Here is a 19,205-nt window from a genome sequence, read left to right as displayed (position 1 = left end):
TTGTTGTATTTGTTACCAATTTTTTTCAAAACCGATTTATCTCGCAAACCGTTCATTTTTTCGAAATAAATAAAGAGTACCATTTTTAAAGAAAAACCTTCAGAGTATCTAATAATAATATTTTCAGTTTGATAAAATTACTTCTGTCAAAATTTTGAGAAAAATTGTGATAAGGCCAGTCCGTTTCTGGACACCTGATAATAGCAAAAAGTTGATTTTAGCATCAAATCGTAGAGCTCCATGTGTAATGCAATGTACGAAAATTTTATTAAAATATACAGGGTGGTTTCAAAGTTATAACCCTGAACGTTAATTTCTAGGTACCCCTTTGACCCCCCATAACTCCGTTAGGGGGCACATTAGGAAAAAAAAATTATAGGAAGGTCAAGTTTTATTTTGACCTCTCCTATACCTCCCGAGAGATTAGGAGGTACTTACCGGACACCCTGTATATAACATTACTGAATTCTTTTAGTATAAGAATTTATGGCTTTTATCTTCCCTTATTTGTATTATTGACTATTCCCATACTTTATTGTAAATTCTTTAAGGAAAATAAAGGTTATTTAGTTAGTTATTTACTAGTCAGACCCAGATTTGAGGTTAACAGATCTCTGATTTCTTTCTGTTGTCAATGTCCTTATTTCAAATTTCAGTGCAAAATATGAAAAACAATCGTTCTTGCAGCGTAAAATCCACAACCGTTCGCAAATAGTCCAAAACCGCGCCTGCGTAATTAAAACAGTTTGCGACCTATCAGAAATTTATTGCAGGAACAAAATTTTGGGACTATTGGGTCTGTGAGACTGCATATTAGTTGTGGAAGGTCTTTAAAAATTTGGCAGGTGACTAAATTCCAGTGCGTTTTCCATTGCCAACCCTGCGAAGGGTTGTTAGAATTAGTGTCGTCTCAAGTGAGGCACGTACGCGGCGGTCATTTCCGCGGAGATCGGACAGTAATCGCCCTCTTCAGGCTCGTAAACGGGGCGAAATGGCCGGCGAGACACCGTAGCGGGGCCCTTAATGGATTCCGGGCCCAATCTACGCCGGCCGCGATATTACGAGTGAATATTCGATGGCGAGCGCGCCATAAACTAACGTGATAAATTGTGTACCGACATAATGGCATTATAAAAATCGATGACAATTAACGCGTGCGCCCCGCCGCTGATGTGGCGAACGCCATTTCCAGCCGTAATCTCATTTGCGCGCTGCCGGGGGACGAAATCTAATTAGCGCGGAAAGCTGATCGGTAATTACTGCGATTAATCAATCCATTCCTATTCCGGAAACACTTCTTTTTGCGCGGCGGCGGCGGCGGCGGCTCTTCAGCCGGCACTCCGCGCTACCGGCTGATATCGCTTGACATGCCGTGCCGAAAAAACGAAAAGTAGTAATTGATAACAAATCACTGTCGCCAGATAATCCATTTGCAAGCGATAAATAAGCAATACAGAGAAAATAGCACCGTACGAGTTCCAGTCTCCGTTTAACAATAATGGCACGACAATCGAATAATCAATGGGACACGGACACGAAATCTAAACTGACTAGTTCTCCTATTAACCTATTTGAGCGTTATCTAGTAAATGTTAAATTTATCTAGTATATCAATGGTGATATGTACCAGGGTTTGCACTAAAACCTGAAAGTCAAAGTTGAACTGCATATAAAAACCTGTTTTAAAACGACTAATAGTCCAGTCATTATAGACATGAAACAGCCTGTTTCGGGAAAAAATACTATTAGAAGTTTCTCTGCGGAATATTGTTAGGAAACGTGTTATAAACAAAATATCAAAAAATCAACTCGAGGCTAGTTGGGAAAAGTGGTTTATTGACTCGCGTAAAAAAACTATTATTCATAGCGAAAAAAAGTTTATACAAAAAAGGTACTTAGGTATTAAATAAGCCTATAAAATGAGACAAATTCGATTAAATTCCGATAATTTGTTTATGCGCAAGAGCTCAAAAATGGTCGAAAATGGCCGTTTTTTTTTCAATTGCTAATAATTAATGCAATTTTTATCGCAGACACTTGTAATTCAGNTTGTTAATAAGTAAATCTACTGAAAAGCTCATATAAAAGTTTATATCTATGGATTTTGATTTAAACGATGAAAAATATGCTTTGAGTATATGTATGTCTTGCAATTTGACACGCCGTGATGTTGAAAAAGAAGCTATGGCTCTTTATTATTAGCTATGGCTAATTAATTATAAAGAGTTAGTATTAGCGAAACAAACTCGTTTGAATAACGCTTGTTGCAATTGGTATGTATGTGTGACTGCTAAGTCCAAAGGAATCATGATGAGAACACCAATGAGTCATTTTGAAAACATAAGTTTCAAAAATGCAACTCGAAGAGGTTTGATGAAAACACGAAGGAGTCATTTTGAAAACATAAGTTTCAAAAATGCAATTCTAAGAGGATTGATGGCTTTTCCTCTGGTGTATATATTACTTCGAGATGAATTTTTCTATTATAGATTTGCATGCGCCACCTAGCGGTATAAAAAGGAGCTTGAAATTGTTATATATTTATGAAACAAGATCTCCATAAAAATTAGCTGAAGCATTTTGAGATAAGTCATGTGCAAAACCGTACTTAGCTTATCAACTTCCACGTCACTCGTTACATGGGTGTTGTATAAAAAGGAAAACGTAATATTGACAGTTGGTAAAAGAAAGCGCAAAAACTAACGTTTTTTGGTGGGGAATTCTGGAAGGAAGCCGAAAAGAGTTGTAGATAGGCGGTTGAGGTGAGAACAGTGTACAGATAGGTAGTAAGACGATCAGTGTAGTGCGGAAAATATAAAAGTAGTAGAAAATTAAGTGTTTAAAGTGTTATTAGTTAGCAGGTAATATTCTTTTAGTACTTTGTTGTTAATGGTTCTATGTATATAATCTTAATATTGTGATGGTAATAGTTGTTTCATGACAATAATTCTTTGTATGTTTAGCTTCCATTGCTCTATGCTCAAGGGCATATATTTTTCTAATGTAAAATCGTTATGATTATTCTTAAAGATTGCTCATTGTTTATTTCATGTTAAAAAAAATATATATATATAGTCGTGGGCGCCCCGACTTTACCATAACGACTTCTTTGAATCTAACTTGTTTTTGCCACGATTACGTTATACGAAAAACGTAGATGTTTCATGATATTAATTCTTTGTGTATGTTTAGCCTTCATTGTTTTATGCTCAGGGGCGTATATTTTTCTAACGTAAAATTGTTACAATTATTATTAACGATTATTCATGATTTATTACATGTTAAAATATGTATATATTGTCGTGTCTGTCCAGATATTGCTAACTAACACCAAATCTCTTCAGTTTTACTTGGAAGTGTGTCTGTCTAATTTGAGTGAGATGACATTTAGTAAGAAATTAAATAAGTTCAGTCTTAATTATCATTATTATTGTCACATGTTTAATTTGAAGACTGTTGTATGTAACTAATAAAGTTAGGTGAATTTACTCTGTTTTTGTTTTATAAAATTAAACCATACATCCCCTCAAAACAAAGTTAGTAGCCAGCGCCTTCCCGTCAATTAAAAAAATATAGATACACACAACGTAGGTATTCCTTATGACGATCACATATTTTTGGCCACAACTACGTTTAGTTATTTTTTGTCGATCGAACCTGGGGTTGTTATACTACAACCTCTATAGTATAGTTAGTACTATTTTTCTTCGAATTTAAAAAAAAATCGTTATTCTAAGTTGATTAGAAGCTGAGATATATTTTTTTATTTAATCGCAGTGACCTTAATTATTAATATTAAGAGCCGAAATTTGGCGAGAGTATACATTAAGAGCTATATTTTCTTGCCCTACATTAACATTAAGGTGAATTCAACTATTTAATTGCAAAAAAGAAGATAGCGGCGATGCGTTCTATTACTCGTCTAGCGAACACGTGGGGAGAGTGAGGCGGAGCATGCGGGCTACGCGCCTGGTAGCGCGCAGGAAAATGATCGAGCGGCTTCAAATCCATGGACCTGGAAAAATTAGCCATATCTCGGTTAATAATGAACCTATCGAGATTCTTTTTTTAATTTGTGGTAGCGCGAAAATTCATGAGCATTGAAGCTATGGTATTAACATTATTTCAACCAGAGATTTAATTTTTTATTTAGCCTCGCTCTTCCCACTCGTTCGCTGGACCGAGTAATAGAACACATCGCCGCTATCTTCTTTTTTGCAATTAAATAGTTGAATTCACCTCAATGTTAATGTAGGACCTGAAAATATAGCTCTTAATGTATACTCTCACCGAAATTTGAAGTGTCTTTTGTCTAACTTAACAGTTCTAAATATTTTCTATAATTTTTTTTCACAGTAAAAATTGTTGTAACGTCTTAGGTACTATTCAGCAGAATGACAGTAGAAAAATACGTTGATTCTAATGTGTGTAGATATCATGCTTCTTTTTCCTCTTACTTTTTTCTTTTTCTTTTTCCCTTTTATTTTTACAAGAACAACAACAAAGTTGGCATTGATTTAAAATATAGTGTTCTTTTATTTATTGATCTTTATCCCACTAAAACCTTGACTTGGATAAAAAAAAATTGTCTCAGCTTCCAATCAACTTAGAACAACGACTTTTTTTTTTAATTCGAAGAAAAATAGTACTAACTAAACTATAGACGTTAGTATTTCGTTTTATAATAATTACCTATCTTAACAATTTAATAAATATTAACATTTTTTCAGTCATTTTTGAACAAATTAAATTTGAAAAATTAAATTCTCTGTAAATGCATATGTCAATAGAACTATTTAGGTACAAAAACAACTAATGATGGAAACTCTACAACGTCTTTGAGCTTGGGAAAATCAAAATCAAAATAGCATCTTCTTAGATAACAAATTTCGCCAACGCCAAACTAATGAAGCTTTCGGGCTGAAATTTTTACCACTTATTAAGGATGCAAAAAGCCTAAAAAATCCTGAATTAGGTATAAGTGTCTGCGATGAATATTGCATTAATTAATAACAATTGAAGAAAACGGCCATTTTCGACCATTTTTGAGCTCTTGCGCATAAACAAATTATCGGAATTTAATCGGACTTATCTTATTTTACATATTTATTTAATACCCACATTTTTTGTATAAACCCTTTTTCTCTATGAATTACAGTTTTTTTACGCGAGTCAAGAAACCACTTTTCCATAACTTTGACCATTGTTTTAACAAAGTTTCCCAACTATTCTCGAGTTGATTTTTTGATATTTTGTTTATAACACGTTTCTGAACAATATTCCGCAAAAAAACTTTTCCCAAAAAAAAGCTATAATGACTGGCCTATAAATCATATTTTTCTAGTAGCAATTAGAAACTGGAATATATAAATTGTAATACCTACAATCGATTCCGTCCTCTTCAGCGTCTCGCTGAACGGGGCCATTTCTATTTTTTCACCTAACGCTTGCAAGTTTGTTTAAAGAGTAGGACACGTTCTATTGGGGTTGCCTATGGTTTACTTGACACCCTCACGATGGTACTCTCCTGAGGGATTTTGCATTGATTTGTTGTTGAGCCCTTTCTGTTTTGCGTTTGAAATTTTTTTGTCATTACCTTTATTTTTGAGCTATCAAGCACTTGTGTATTGGTCGCGGAACTGCTGTGAAATCTCGGCTAATTGAACATTAGATATGGATCAAGACCTGAGTCCACTTTCGAACAATTTATATTGAACATAAAAAGTTTATTGGATATTAAGTATTTGCGTTTAATATTACTTTAGAAAGCTAATAATTGTGCAACGTTTATTGGTCAGAAACTTAGTCTGGTGAACGATTTTTGGATGACCAGGGTTGACGTTCAATCGCAGCTGTTCATGACTCCACCACATTTCCATTGCCGAATTTCGGGCGCTTTTGGAACGGAGGCATTTCTGCCTTTACTGGTACGATCTTGATCACTCGCCGGAGATGACTCCGCTTTAGGTTTCAGCTACCTCGTACCTGCGGATAGTATATTTGGTAGTCGCTGAGCGGTTTCTGAGTACCTATTTCGGGTTGATTGTCCCAAAAATTCGAAACATCAACTCATACGATAGTATCTACTAATTATATTTCAGCCCATTATTTTCGGCAATCATTTATTCAGATCCCGTACAGGATATGCTACAATGTTACAAATTTAGATTTAATAAATTTTATGGCCATAGACTTCTTTTACCTCTTTCCACAATACCATTATTTTCTACACATAGTTTCGCGATTATTCTTACGACTAATGACTAAAATGTACTTGTATACTAAAAAGATATTTTCGAATAAGTTCTTATAAATTTTATCTTAAATTTTAATTCGCACAGAAACAACGTTGTCATAGAAATTGACAGAACTTTAGCACAGATGGGTATAGACACAAATGGTGTGAAAATTGATCGTTTACATTTAGGATAATTTTAACAATAACAAAATATTCCAGCAAATTGTTCTTTTCAAACCTTTCAACAATATGATACAATTCGTATCTGTTTCTAATCTATCTCCTAAGGAAAGGGCGTATTGTATTTTATATTAACACTAGATATGCCAATTTTTTTTCACATAAATATGCTCCAATAATTTCTTAACAGGAAGTACAAGAACAAGATATGATGCACCTGAGGCTAACATAATAAGATATTTTTATTGTGATGAAAATAAATTTCGATTATAAAATACGATTATTATAAATTCTTAGAATATCAATAAATAACGTGGATCAAACTCGTGTTTAATCAACCATAAAATTTCTCGGATAACAAGGCTGAGATTTATGCCAAGATGGCTAGCACAAATCTTTTAGGATACGAGTATGAATTCGTATCTCAAAAATAAGCAATCGAGTAAATTATTATATTTAATACAAAATGCAATAATATATGAAATACATTTACATAATATTAACTATTGCTTGTTGAATTGTAAGAATTGGAACTTAATTTTGATCTGGCAAAGAACGAAGATAAACCTTAAAACTTGGCCGAAAAAAATAGCAGCAGTAACCTAAGCCCACAAGTAGCTCTTTAAAATATTATTTGCTCTGTCGCTTTAAATTACGTTGCATGTCCGATTAATTATACACTTTCTGCATTGTAACGTTTTCTCTCATAAATATTCTTTTACCAAGTGTTTTTTCACGATAAAATGTATCGTTAAAACCCTTGCGACCCTCTCGGGAATCCCCTCTCTGGGGAATAACCAGTCATTTTTATTTTTGGATTGGTACAGAGTTCCAGGACGAATAAACATTGTTTTAATAAATTTATAAATAACTGCGAGGTTGCAACGTAATAAATATTAATTTTTTTTATAATAATATATACGACTGTCTACCACCGTACGTTAAACGACGCGCAACAAGACCAACAGGATTATCATCATTATGTAGACAGGTACGCGTACATATGTTGATAACTTTTTTTGGTTTTTATCCGTTAAACGTGTTTTAACTAACTAGTCGGTGGAGCTCGCGTTTTATAAACGTCCGCTCACAGTCGACAGTAGGTAAAATATTAGCGGGCGACTATTAAGCACCGAATTCCGCTCGTTGCAAATCTGTCCTCCGCAAATTAATATCCTGCAGATCGCACAATAAATTAATTGACGCCACAGCAGTATAAATTAAAGTTAGAAATATCAAATTTTGCCATTGTTTGCGTTGCTTGCTCGGACGCAATTTTCATATATACAAGGTGTGATGTAACCTTTAAAACTGTTAGTTGAAAAAAAAATTTTTCATCTATAGAGCGATGGGTATCTGTCGCAAAATTAAAACTTTCTATTTCTATTAAATTGTGTTTACAAACTTGGAAGTTATTTTTAGAGAATAACCCGATCTTATTTTATTAAACCACATGTGACAAAAATGAAAAAAGGAGATTAAATAATTTTTTATTTTAGTTAATAAAAAAGTGTAAACAATTTGAGAACTGCTGAAGTCGAGAGAGAATGACACTTCGTATTTTTAGGTGACACATCGCAGTAAGTGTTCAGTGTTGTCCTTTGTTTGTTCAATGTTGGCTAATTCGACCCTTTGACGATAAAAAAGGTCCAATTAAAAAAATGTTCCCAGTACCAGCAAAATTCTGCTACTTCTAGGCAGCTTCTACTAATGTAGGTTTTTAGCAATTGGTTTGTTGTTAAGATCTATCTTTCATTAAAAATAATTCTCCAAGGTAGTAAACAATCGACAAATTTATCTCTGTATAAACCTACATATAATTTCTTTATATACAAGGTGATTCACAACTCAATGGACATAGAACAGGTGCGTGTAGAGGACACCAAAACAAGTTACTGTCTGCAATGTCTAAGTTAAGTTCTGGATGCTATGCCCACTTTTGTGGTCTAGGTTTAAACTCGAACTGAAGTTCATCCTGCAGACTTGACATGACATTCCATTGTTTATCTGTCAAATCTAAAACTTAAACTACAGTTCGGGTTTAAACCTAAGTTATAAAAGTGGGTCTTAAAGTAGTAGTAGCATAGCCTACTCGCAATTATAAAACCACATATTTTTGTTCGATTTAATTGCATTTGACCCCTGTCACAAAATCGCAATTTTCTCAAAAACGGACGTGTTCTCAAAAAATTGACAAGAATAAAAAAAGTGTAAAATTGAGTTTGCTATTAAACTGGTAGACCTTAATTGTAAATTGATAGGGTTGAAAAATTCATAAAATTTTAATAGTTTCACTCATAAAATTGTCATTGTACAGAATAACAGAGTGCAATTTTCACTCAGTTCGAGTGGACAGAAATTAATACATTATTGCGAAGGGAGTAAAATTTCTCTTATTTTTTTTTTTACAGTGTATGTAATGGTGTATATATGTTTAATGTCTTGATTTCGACATTAAGTTCAAATAGACAACTAAATTTACAAGTTTCTCATATCGTGAGAAAGCATCATCTAATAATAGAAGAGATATCCTGCGGTACTTACCAGTTGTTGACTTGCAGTATCGTAAGGCCCGTGTCTTGCGCGAGTTGCTTTTTCTGGTCCTCCGAGGGGTACGGATGCTGAAAACAAAAAGAAAACGGTGATAAAATCGAGTCTGAACTGCCAGCTCATTCTTATATAGATCAAGATAAAAATAAGATTCATCGGGATTTAACCTCAAGCATGAGTCTCACATTTATTGATGGCCCCTCTTTTTACAGGTTTAATATCCCTTTAAGTGCAGTGCACGAACTATGGAATTAATGCGACAGAGCCGCTTAAAAAATCCTGGGTTGGTTTCTTTGCGTAATCGGTTGTCAGACTGTTCTTTTTTTAATTTTTTCAAATCCGCGTGCTTATAAATGATTTGTTTATAAAAAAATGACTTAGACGTTATCCTTAAAAAAATCATGGGTATTTTTGTCTTTGGCAATAGTTTTGTTCAAAAATAATACTAGATATGTGCACTGCAGAGATGCAACCACCAACCATGTTTTTTCTTGTGGTTTATAAGTCTATCTTCAATATTAACGAAGACCATAAGAAAGTCTTTAGTAACAGAGATAAACTTATTCAACATTACATTTCTGTAATATCTACTCTAAGAAAGTATTACAACATAACATGTAAAATATACAGGGTGTTCCACATATCTAGAAGGTGATGCTCAACTGTTCTTTTGATAAAAGCGGTGAATTTTTCGTCAAAAACTAATGAAAAAATCATCAATCCCACATTTTCAAAGACAACGAAGTTACAGACCAATCTAATGTTTTCCTGTGACGATCCCGCACAAAAGTGACATCAGTCGGGTTTGACACTTTCTAAAAAATGTAAAAATTGGCATTTTTTTCAAAAAGTTTCAAGACCATTAAAAGGATAACTTTTTTTTATTTATGAATTTTTCAGTCATCAATTTTTCTCCCTCTAGTAAATCTTTCCATTTTTTTTCTCTTAAATGAATTGTGATTAAATATTGTTTTAAGAGAAAAAAAATAAACAGTTTATTGAAAATGTAGAAAATTATATCATAAACTGAATAAAAAAATTTCCTGCACATTGTAACTTGAACTAATATTTTTTAATTTTCTAAAACTTATACATTTTAACTATAAACATTAAAATAGGCTGTAATTCTACCTGTAAACGGTTTTATTGCAAAAATTTATATTAACTAAAAAAATAATATAAATAACATTTCTTTCTTCGTTTTGAGTTTGTATTATACGAGTAGTTTAAGAAACAATCTGTTTGGAAAGGAAAATGGATGATAAAACTATTTCCAATTTGGAGCAGACATTTTGGGTATCCAAATGTTTTGGCATGCTTAGTGACGCAAAAAAAACATATAAAGTCAAAAACATTAAAACATTAATTTTAACCACGTATTTCGCCGGCGGATTACAAAGCGTTCGAACGTTGAAGCGAAACAGCTAATTTCCCCAGTCGTCTTGAACTTTGCAATTGGTTTCAAAATCAAAGTGCATCGGATTCTAACTTTAATAACAAAGTACTATAGACGCATGAGTGAGTGTTTTTTAGCCGTACTGTCATTTTAAATAGATAGGTACCATACTACTCTTTGAAAAGCAATAAGTCGCACAATAAGGTATACGTACTGCAAACTGAATAACTAATTGAGCATAATACTATAACCTCGTATTCAATTATAAAACATGTGAAAACATTAACAATATTAAAAATATTAAATAACCTAACTTCGATAACAATTATTATCATTATACATTTGTTTTTATTAACGAATAAATATTTAAAATGTCGTTAATTATTAAAAACACAGTAAATGATAGGTTAGTGACCTAATACGGTAAGTCAAGACTCTCGAAAATTCACCTTTGCAGGTCAGCGGACAGGGGCGGTCCCAAAAGAGGTTTAAATAATGATTTGAAAATATTTTTTTCAGAGTAAATATGCATTTAATTTTTTTAATCACGTATTCGTATTCTACTCATTTTTCCCTATCTTCTATATTAATGATATTATGACTGAATCACCCTGTGTATAACAAGTATGCTTTTGTCCTTCAATGTTTTATCGATATCTAAATGTTTGACAGAAAAGCAATTCAAGATGCCGATTCTCTGTATAGGCTGTTTTTTACAATAAATGTTATAATATTAACTATATAAATTATATAGAGGTATTTCTATAAATCAAATATATGTGATGATGTAATTATAAAAAATAATAGGTATATTAATTAATGTGATTAAGATCTATTATATACTTAAAGGTACTTCGGTCTTGATTTTTTACACCGATAATATTGTATTAGTGCAAATTTTATGTGAATGAGATAGTAACCAAAAAAGGTTGCATGAATAAATTACATATTTCAGTAAATAATTTATATTTGATAGATTTTTCTATTTATATTTTTAATTATGTCAAATTTTAAACTACGATAGTTTAGTTTAGATCAATACTATGCATTCTTTGTAACGGTTATATTTTAGATAAAACAAAAATAACAGAATTTCTTCTATGTGTTTCTTGGGGTATTCTATATTAAAATAATGGTAAAGCCTGCAAAGTCTAGAGTTTTAAAACATTTCAATTAACTTTTGAATTAATTGAATTTTATTATACTATGTTGTAGATTATAACAGAAATTTTGATCAAACTTTTCGTAACAAAACCGAGATCCTTGAGCGGCTGTTATCGACGTTGCCACCCTATATTTCTACCTCTACCGGCGTAAAAAGTGACGTCGTATATTTGGTACCAACTTGGAATTATTAATTAAAAAACGCCTAGCGCCTTGCCGTTACGTAATTGTTCCCGCGTGACCTGACTAGGAAAACTCTTCCCATCCACCATAAATCTAACCAAATCTCCTCGTTTACATTCCCGATTCGAGGACGCGCCCGCTCCCCGTCGCGTGCCGATACAATATTCGGCCGAATATCGAAAAACCCGGTAAAGTTATTTGTACCCCCTGGCTTTAACGGTTATTTCTGTATATGTACGTCTGCAGCGAAACGAAAAAACTAGTCTTTCCGGCTACGAGATTTCATTTCCGGAGTGGTTGCATCTGAGGCTATATTTCCGGCGCCGTTATCCCGGTTTATCCACGGGGGAGTTTAGTCGTCGACATGTGTCCTACTTACAGCAGCCGGCTCGGGATCCTGCAGGATTTGAGTCCACATTAGGCCGGACCCCAACTTATTATAATCGACTAGAATCCGGAACGGGAAAAACTTGATAAGAAGAAATACCCAAGGAAATATAACATAATACGTACAACTATATTGTAAATTATTACCAATAAGTCCGCGATAAACTAACAGTCATATGGAAAAAGCAGGTGAAAGCATCATGTCATGAAAAGTTGCGACTGCAAATTTAAAAGTAACAAATGATGTTTCAGAAAAACATATTTTTATTATTAGCTTTCACATTAGTTCACTCTATTTTAAAGGAATCAAATGAAGTCAAACAATATTCTTGGATACCAGAAATTTAGGCATGCAGAAGATCTAACTCCACAAATACGGAAAATAATTACACTATGGCCATATGGCCCCAAGTAGTTTTGGATTACACCACGCTAATACTCATTAAACAACTATTAATAAAATTATCGGAAATTAAATTTGGTTTGGTTGACCGGTTAAAAAAATATGTTTTGAATTACCTAAATAATACGGCGAAACTAGCGCCCTCTAGGAGCAACGTCAAAATAAGCTTCAAATTCGTAATTATCACACCAAAAAACCCAATACTACCAATTTTCAGAGTCATGCTATTAAAACTTTTTGAATTATTGAGAAATTTCAAAATAAAATTTAAACCTTCAACACCCTGTATTTCTTAAACCAGTGACATTCGTATAAGGCATGATGAACTAAAACATAATATTTTGGTGTCTAGTATCTCCAGCTTATTGTTGACCCATTCTTTCTGACTCACCCTGTATAAAAACAGAAAATATTAACTTTTAAAAAGAATAAAAAAACAAAAAATTTCAAAAAATATAAATGTTTAGCAAGACATACTCGTATTTACTTGGCGTATTCAAGCAGAAGAGAAATGGAGGAATAGTAGAAGAAGCTGGAATACGTAGAGGTTTAATTCAAAATATATCTGGAAAATATTTTAATAAATATTTTTTCAAGTGTTCTTTTCGAATTTCTTCGATTATTCCCTTTTTTCTAATATTTTGCTTTGGAAAAAAACAGAATGAAAATGATTTTTTTCAACAATTTTTTGGGTTATTTTTTTCGAATCTTTCTCCTATACTACATTTAGCTGAAATTTGATATCTTTTTCTGTGTTTTTCTTTGGAATATCTCCGTTTGTTGTTTTACACTTTCCAATAAATATCATTCACACTCTGCACAATAAATACTCAACTACAGGACAGGACAATACAGGGTAGGAAAGGACCGATGGTCTATCTGAAGTTACGTGAGAGCGATAAAGTAAGCCACAGAAATCCATGCGATAGAGAAGGATGGCTATAATGAAGACGTCTCATAGTCACCGCCCGTTTCGCTCTTCCACAAATAAGATCCACTTCTTATTTGTGGAAGGGCGAAATGGGCGGTGACTGTTAGATGCCTTCACTATACCCATCCTTGTCTATTTCATTGATTTCTATGGCTTACTTTATCGCTCTCACGTAACTTCAGATAGACCATCGGTACTTTCCTACCCTGTATACAGCTTTATTAGATATCAAAAAATAAATCATTGCTATCAATATTATTTTTACGATAGACTGGAAAGTTGGAGCAGTAACTTTTTTTCAATGAATTTCAAGTTTAAACATGGGAAAACATATCAGTTTAATGACGTCATTCATTAAAAAATCCTGTTTCGTGTTGTACGAATGGTAAAAACACACACACACAACTTCATCCTATGCACATTTAAGCCATATTACAAATCTCATATTCTAAATTACAGTAATTGTGTATGAAAAAAACAAATGCAAACTAGAAACAGTTTAAAAAGATTAAAAAAACCAAAACACGTAAAAACTTAACAAACGTTTACCAAGACATACTCGTATTTACTTGGCGTATTCAAGAAGAAGAAATGAAGGATTAATAGAAGAAGTCGGAATAGTTACAGGTTCATTCCAAAATATATCCGGAAAACATTTTAATAAATATTTTCAAGTGTCCTTAATTCGAATTAGGTACTTCAATTATTCTAATTTTTCCAACATTTTGCTTTGGAAAAAACGGAACGAAATGGAATTTTTTCTCTACTTTTCGGGTCATTTTTTCGAATTGTTAAATCTCTAGTAAATCTGAAATTTGATAGTTTTTTCACTGTTCAATAGTATTTTTTAAATATACTAGAAAGTTGAAGCTAGCACTTTTTTCAGCAAATTTCAAATTTAAACATGGGAAAAGACATCAATTTAATGGCATTTATAAAAAAATCCTGTTTCGTGTTGTACAAGTGCAACACACACACACACACACACACAGAAATCCATCCTATATTGATATTAACATCTTTGTAAACTTGTATTTTTGAGCCATTTACAAATTTCAGGTTCTAAATTACAGGAATTGTGTATGAAAAAACTAAATGCGAACTAGAAACACTTCAAATGTTAGATGAGACTATGCAAATAATAAATCAGGGAGCGACTATTGTACGAAATGCACACAGTTTTAATTAGAAACATTTCCATATTTTACTTACTTTACATTTTTAAGTATAGTTATACTTTTATACTTTTAATTTCGTTTTTTTTTTCAGTGCAATTTTTATTTTTTAATAATTTTTTACTATTTTTGTGCCTTATTTTCTTTTGGCAATTTTAGTATCTCATTTTTTTAATGTAACTTAGATTATGTACTAATACTTCTTTATCGCGATAAAAACTAGCTGTAGGTACAGTTTTTACAATAGATTAGAATCTTGAAGTCAATGACTCCTTTCATAAATTTTAAGCGCACCAAACCGAGCAAGGGAAAGGATACGAATTTTACATCACATTTATTAATATCTGTGTGAATAATAAGAGGCGATAATTTCGCAATACGTTAGAAAAATCTCGCTAATTATGGTTTTGCGAGGCCATTTCTCCCCGAACGAAAGGTGGACTCGAGCGAATTTAAAATGCCGGGGCTTTAAACAACCCGCAATTAGCCGACAACGCGATGGTGGCTTACTTACCGATAACGTCACCGATGACAGAGTGGCGCCATTATCTCCGCCAAGCACGCAAACGTCTCCTCCGCCGCAGAAACCAGCGGACGATCCGGCGGAATCCTCGTCGTTCGAGAACGGCGGCGTACTTTGCATACCCATCGATTCGATTTCAATAAAAAGGAAGGAACACAATGGCGCGGCATTTTAAAGTGCAACGCGCTTATGACTATCCTGTGCCTCGCAGTGGCGTAACTGGAAGTCACGGGGCCCTAGGGCAAAAGATTTTTGGAACCCCTCCTTTTTTTTATAAAAAAAACGCCCGATTTATATATTTTTACATATACAGGATGTTTAAAAACTATACCGCATATTCCATAAGAGCACATTCATTTCTTGAAAAAAGGACGAACAGTTTATGTAAACATGGGTCATCAAATGCTCCTTACCGAGATATAGCGCGTTAAGTACTGCGAAATAAAAAAATGTTATTGAATTCGAATGAATTATTATCTTAAATTAAACTTATAGAACATGTTCAAAACAGCTATTGGCTTGTCATGTTATTTGATATATTGACACTTGCAGGTTTAATAATTTAAATCTCCCCAATAAGTGACGTTTCTCATGTTTTAAGTGAGACTAACCAGAATACGATGAGACAGTTGCTAAAGAGATATTTTTAGTAATAGATTAGTTAAGGTATTAGGTAATTTAAAATATCGTGAAATATGTAATATGAATAATGTATATGTAAGTCACTGGTACAGGCAAAACATATTGCGTAAATTTCAATAATTGTCGAAATCGGTTGCAAATAACTATTTTAATTTTTTTAAATATTTAGCGCTTGTATCTCGATAAAGAAGTATTTACGAAACTATGTTTACATAATATTTTCGTTTTATTTTTATGATAGGAATTGTTTCTAGAGACTCTAGATTTTTAAGAGACTTATAGTTTTTTTTAAATAAAACAGAAACTCGCTAAATGTAAAACTAAGGCTAATTAAGTTCCACAGTTTAGACAACGGCTCATTCACATAGCTGCCAGGCTTCCAGTTTTCCTTTTCTTAATAATAGGTCCTCACAGTTGCTCGTCTTCCTCTTGGTAGAACCTAAATGAGCTATCTTCCTCCAGACCAATGTTATTCAGAAATTTTCTGAATCTGTAATGCCCTGCTAGCAGTCCTACCATGTCTTGCAGACGAGTCTGCTCTGGCTAACTCATCCACCTCCTCGTTATCACAATGTTCCCCATCTCCTGATATCTAAGCTAGGGTAATATCGTTCTCACTTTTTTTTTATTAAAATATCCAAACAGCTCCATACCAACTTGGAGTTGATCTGATATGAGCCTTTAGTGCTGCCTCAATGTTGGAGTAAATAGCAATTCATTGGGTTTTGAAGTTCTTTCCTACCAATTTTGTTGCACAGTACACAAATGTCCACCATCTGGAAGACTGTGGCATGCATCCTAGACCAAGTGGGACTGGTTTCTTTTGCCATATATATCACGATTCCGACATCTGTGTCTGTCTCTGAATATCCATATGCCACAATATGTTGTATTTAACTGGGGACCCTTCCCTCTTCGTTCCTTTCTGGTATTACTATTACTAAGTCCTTTTGATGGCTAAGTAGGACAATTAATAATTACTCTAATTTTTAATAAATTATCTCATCGATTACTTTACGAAGGTACTTTGGACCAAGTGATCGGTTGTCATTCTTAAAATCGGATGTTTTTAACTCATCATACAGCTTTTGGTGTGTTTCACTATGCCTTCGGACAGTTGGTGTATTCTAGGTGGCAAAATACAGATAGAGCTAACTTTTCTTTGAATGAAAATGTGGTGGTAGGTTTAACAAGATCTCCAGAGCTCCAAGCTCGAAGCACATAGAGAATTTAGCCTACTTTGTAGTCTTTCTACCTCCGCATGCAATGCCTTCGTCAAGATTGGCCTTATGGCCTTATATATGTATAAGTAACTTAATTTTTGGCCTGAGATCCCAGTTTTCTCCACATAGGTGCCTGCATCTTCAAAGGGCTATTCCAGCTCGAAGTGATTTTTTTTTTTCAGTGTGAGGTTTCCACGTTAGCTTTTGATCAAAACCTCCAAGGTATTTGGTCTCTTTTCCAAAGAGGATTTCCCTTCCATTGAGCCGCAACTTCACCAAGCTTCTCCTCCCTGTGCCAGTCACCTACCACATTCTGTGCAACCACAAGCAGAATTTATGTAAGAATTACTCTTTTTTGTATGAAATGGGCCCTGATTTGTCTTGCTATATGTACGCCACTGGGTTTCGTATGTGGAGTACCGAGAGCTGGTGGCATCAGTTATAACGTCGCGGCCCCGGCTTTTTCGTGTCTCTCCCATTCCGGCAAGCCGCGCATTCCTCACTCGCTGTGTTCGCCGCGTTGTATTGTCGCAATTACTCTCGTCTCGCTTCCTTCACGCACCCGACGCGAAGACGGATGGCGCGCCGTTATTCACGGCTATCTGCGATTCGGATCGTTTCTCTGTTTGGACGCGATTTCGGCCGTAAATCTGCCCCGGCGTAGGTGAAGCGCCATACCCCGGAGTGTATTGAAATCAGCGGGGCCCGCTCACCCTCTCCCGCTCTCAATTTTACGCCGCTCTCCCGTTTCCGATGTAGATACGCGGGTACGACGCCGCATAAAGATGGCAAGCGGAGGCCGTTACGGATTCCCAGCATAATCGTAAAAATCACTATGCATTGCTGCGGCCCGAGCCTACCCGGGCGCTGTGCGGGCAGAGGCGGCTCAGGCGGCATCCGCATAAGGGTTATGCCGCCCCAGAGAGACACCGAAGATGGGGTTATCGGTCTCCGCGGGGCTCTTGCAAGGTGTGATGGGGAATGAATGGATCGCGCCCGCAGTTTTTCACGGAATTACGACCGCAGATTCCTAATGGCGGATGCAGTCGGGCTCCCCTGGGGCCGTGCACGTATCCGGTTCGCTGCACATTGCTCGGACAGGACGCGGCATTAAGGGACCCCTACATCGATGCGGTGCAACTGTGGCGGTAGCGGCGCTGTTCCTATTCTTTCCCTGAGAATTTTAGCCTAAGGCTTTCCGCACACGTTGTGTCTTGTCCCAAACGTGACAGCCGTGAGCTGTATGTTTTATCTGTATGTCTGGCCACGACGCCGAGCGTACAGAAAATTTTAAATTTTAAAATTTCAAATATACGGAGTGATTCAGTTTGATATTCGCGACCTCGTATCTCTTTTATTTTAACAAATAACTATAACAAACCCTATATATTTTTAAATCGCCGTTCAAACTCTATTAAATGACATTATTAGATCGTCCCCATGGTAACATAAGTCAAAATTGCTATAGTCAACTGTTTTTGTTCAAATAGCATACTATATATCAATTCTGGAAGATATTTTTTCTGCGTTTCGGTTATATAAGGAAGTCTATAGTTTCATTAGGAATATTGCTAGAAAAACAGCAAAAAAGATAAACCCACTCTTCGTAGCTTTATTCCGAAAAATGATAGCCAGCTGCGGAAACAAATGAACATTGACGTTTCTAAATAACGGTTTGTCAAAATAATTGACATTTTGTACCCACTAATAACTAATTATAACATGAATACTTACAGTAACCAAGAAAAACTTGATATGACTTTAATTTTTGGAGAGGGCCGAAAGAAAGCTGCCAGGTATACCAACATCGTTTTCAGCAGAGACAATTTCCTCAGATAAAATTTTCGGAAAATTAGCCAGGAATTTGGCGGCAGATGGAAGTTTTCAAAAGAAAAGAAGAGTTTTTAAACCCAGAAGGGCGAGATGAAGAACGTTCGATAAAGAATGGCCTGATAGATTTCCGGATCTCACTCCTATAAATTTCTTTCTTTGGCCTTACCTAAAAGATATTGACGACCTTAAAAACAGAAAATAGTAGAATATCGGAGATTAAATCAAGAAACACTAGAATGTGTTTGTAGAGAGGGAGTAGTGATAAACAGAGCTATTCTGTGTTTGGAAGGAAATGGAGGTAATTTTGAACATTTGAAATAAGTATTGTTTTAAATTGTTATATTATTATCGTATTAAAAAATAAAATATGTTACTTT

At 34.5% G+C, this 19,205-nt stretch overlaps 1 protein-coding gene across 4 annotated transcripts in view; it reads right to left on the bottom strand.

Moving 5' to 3' along the window:
* Window positions 1-19,205, bottom strand: part of LOC108911937 (homeobox protein homothorax) — a 420,456-nt gene that overhangs the window by 64,358 nt on the left and 336,893 nt on the right. For all 4 annotated transcript variants that reach the window (XM_018717012.2, XM_018717015.2, XM_018717016.2 and 1 more), the window contains one exon: window positions 8,963-9,039. In XM_018717012.2, coding sequence (XP_018572528.1) covers window positions 8,963-9,039 — 77 coding nt within the window. The remainder of the gene's footprint in view (window positions 1-8,962; window positions 9,040-19,205) is intronic.

This window comes from Anoplophora glabripennis, unplaced genomic scaffold (genome assembly GCF_000390285.2).
Source record: "Anoplophora glabripennis isolate ALB-LARVAE unplaced genomic scaffold, Agla_2.0 scaffold405, whole genome shotgun sequence".
NCBI classification, from domain to species: domain Eukaryota; kingdom Metazoa; phylum Arthropoda; class Insecta; order Coleoptera; family Cerambycidae; genus Anoplophora; species Anoplophora glabripennis.
The sequence above is the reverse complement of the archived record's forward strand: the minus strand, read 5'-3'. Positions and strand labels throughout refer to the sequence as shown.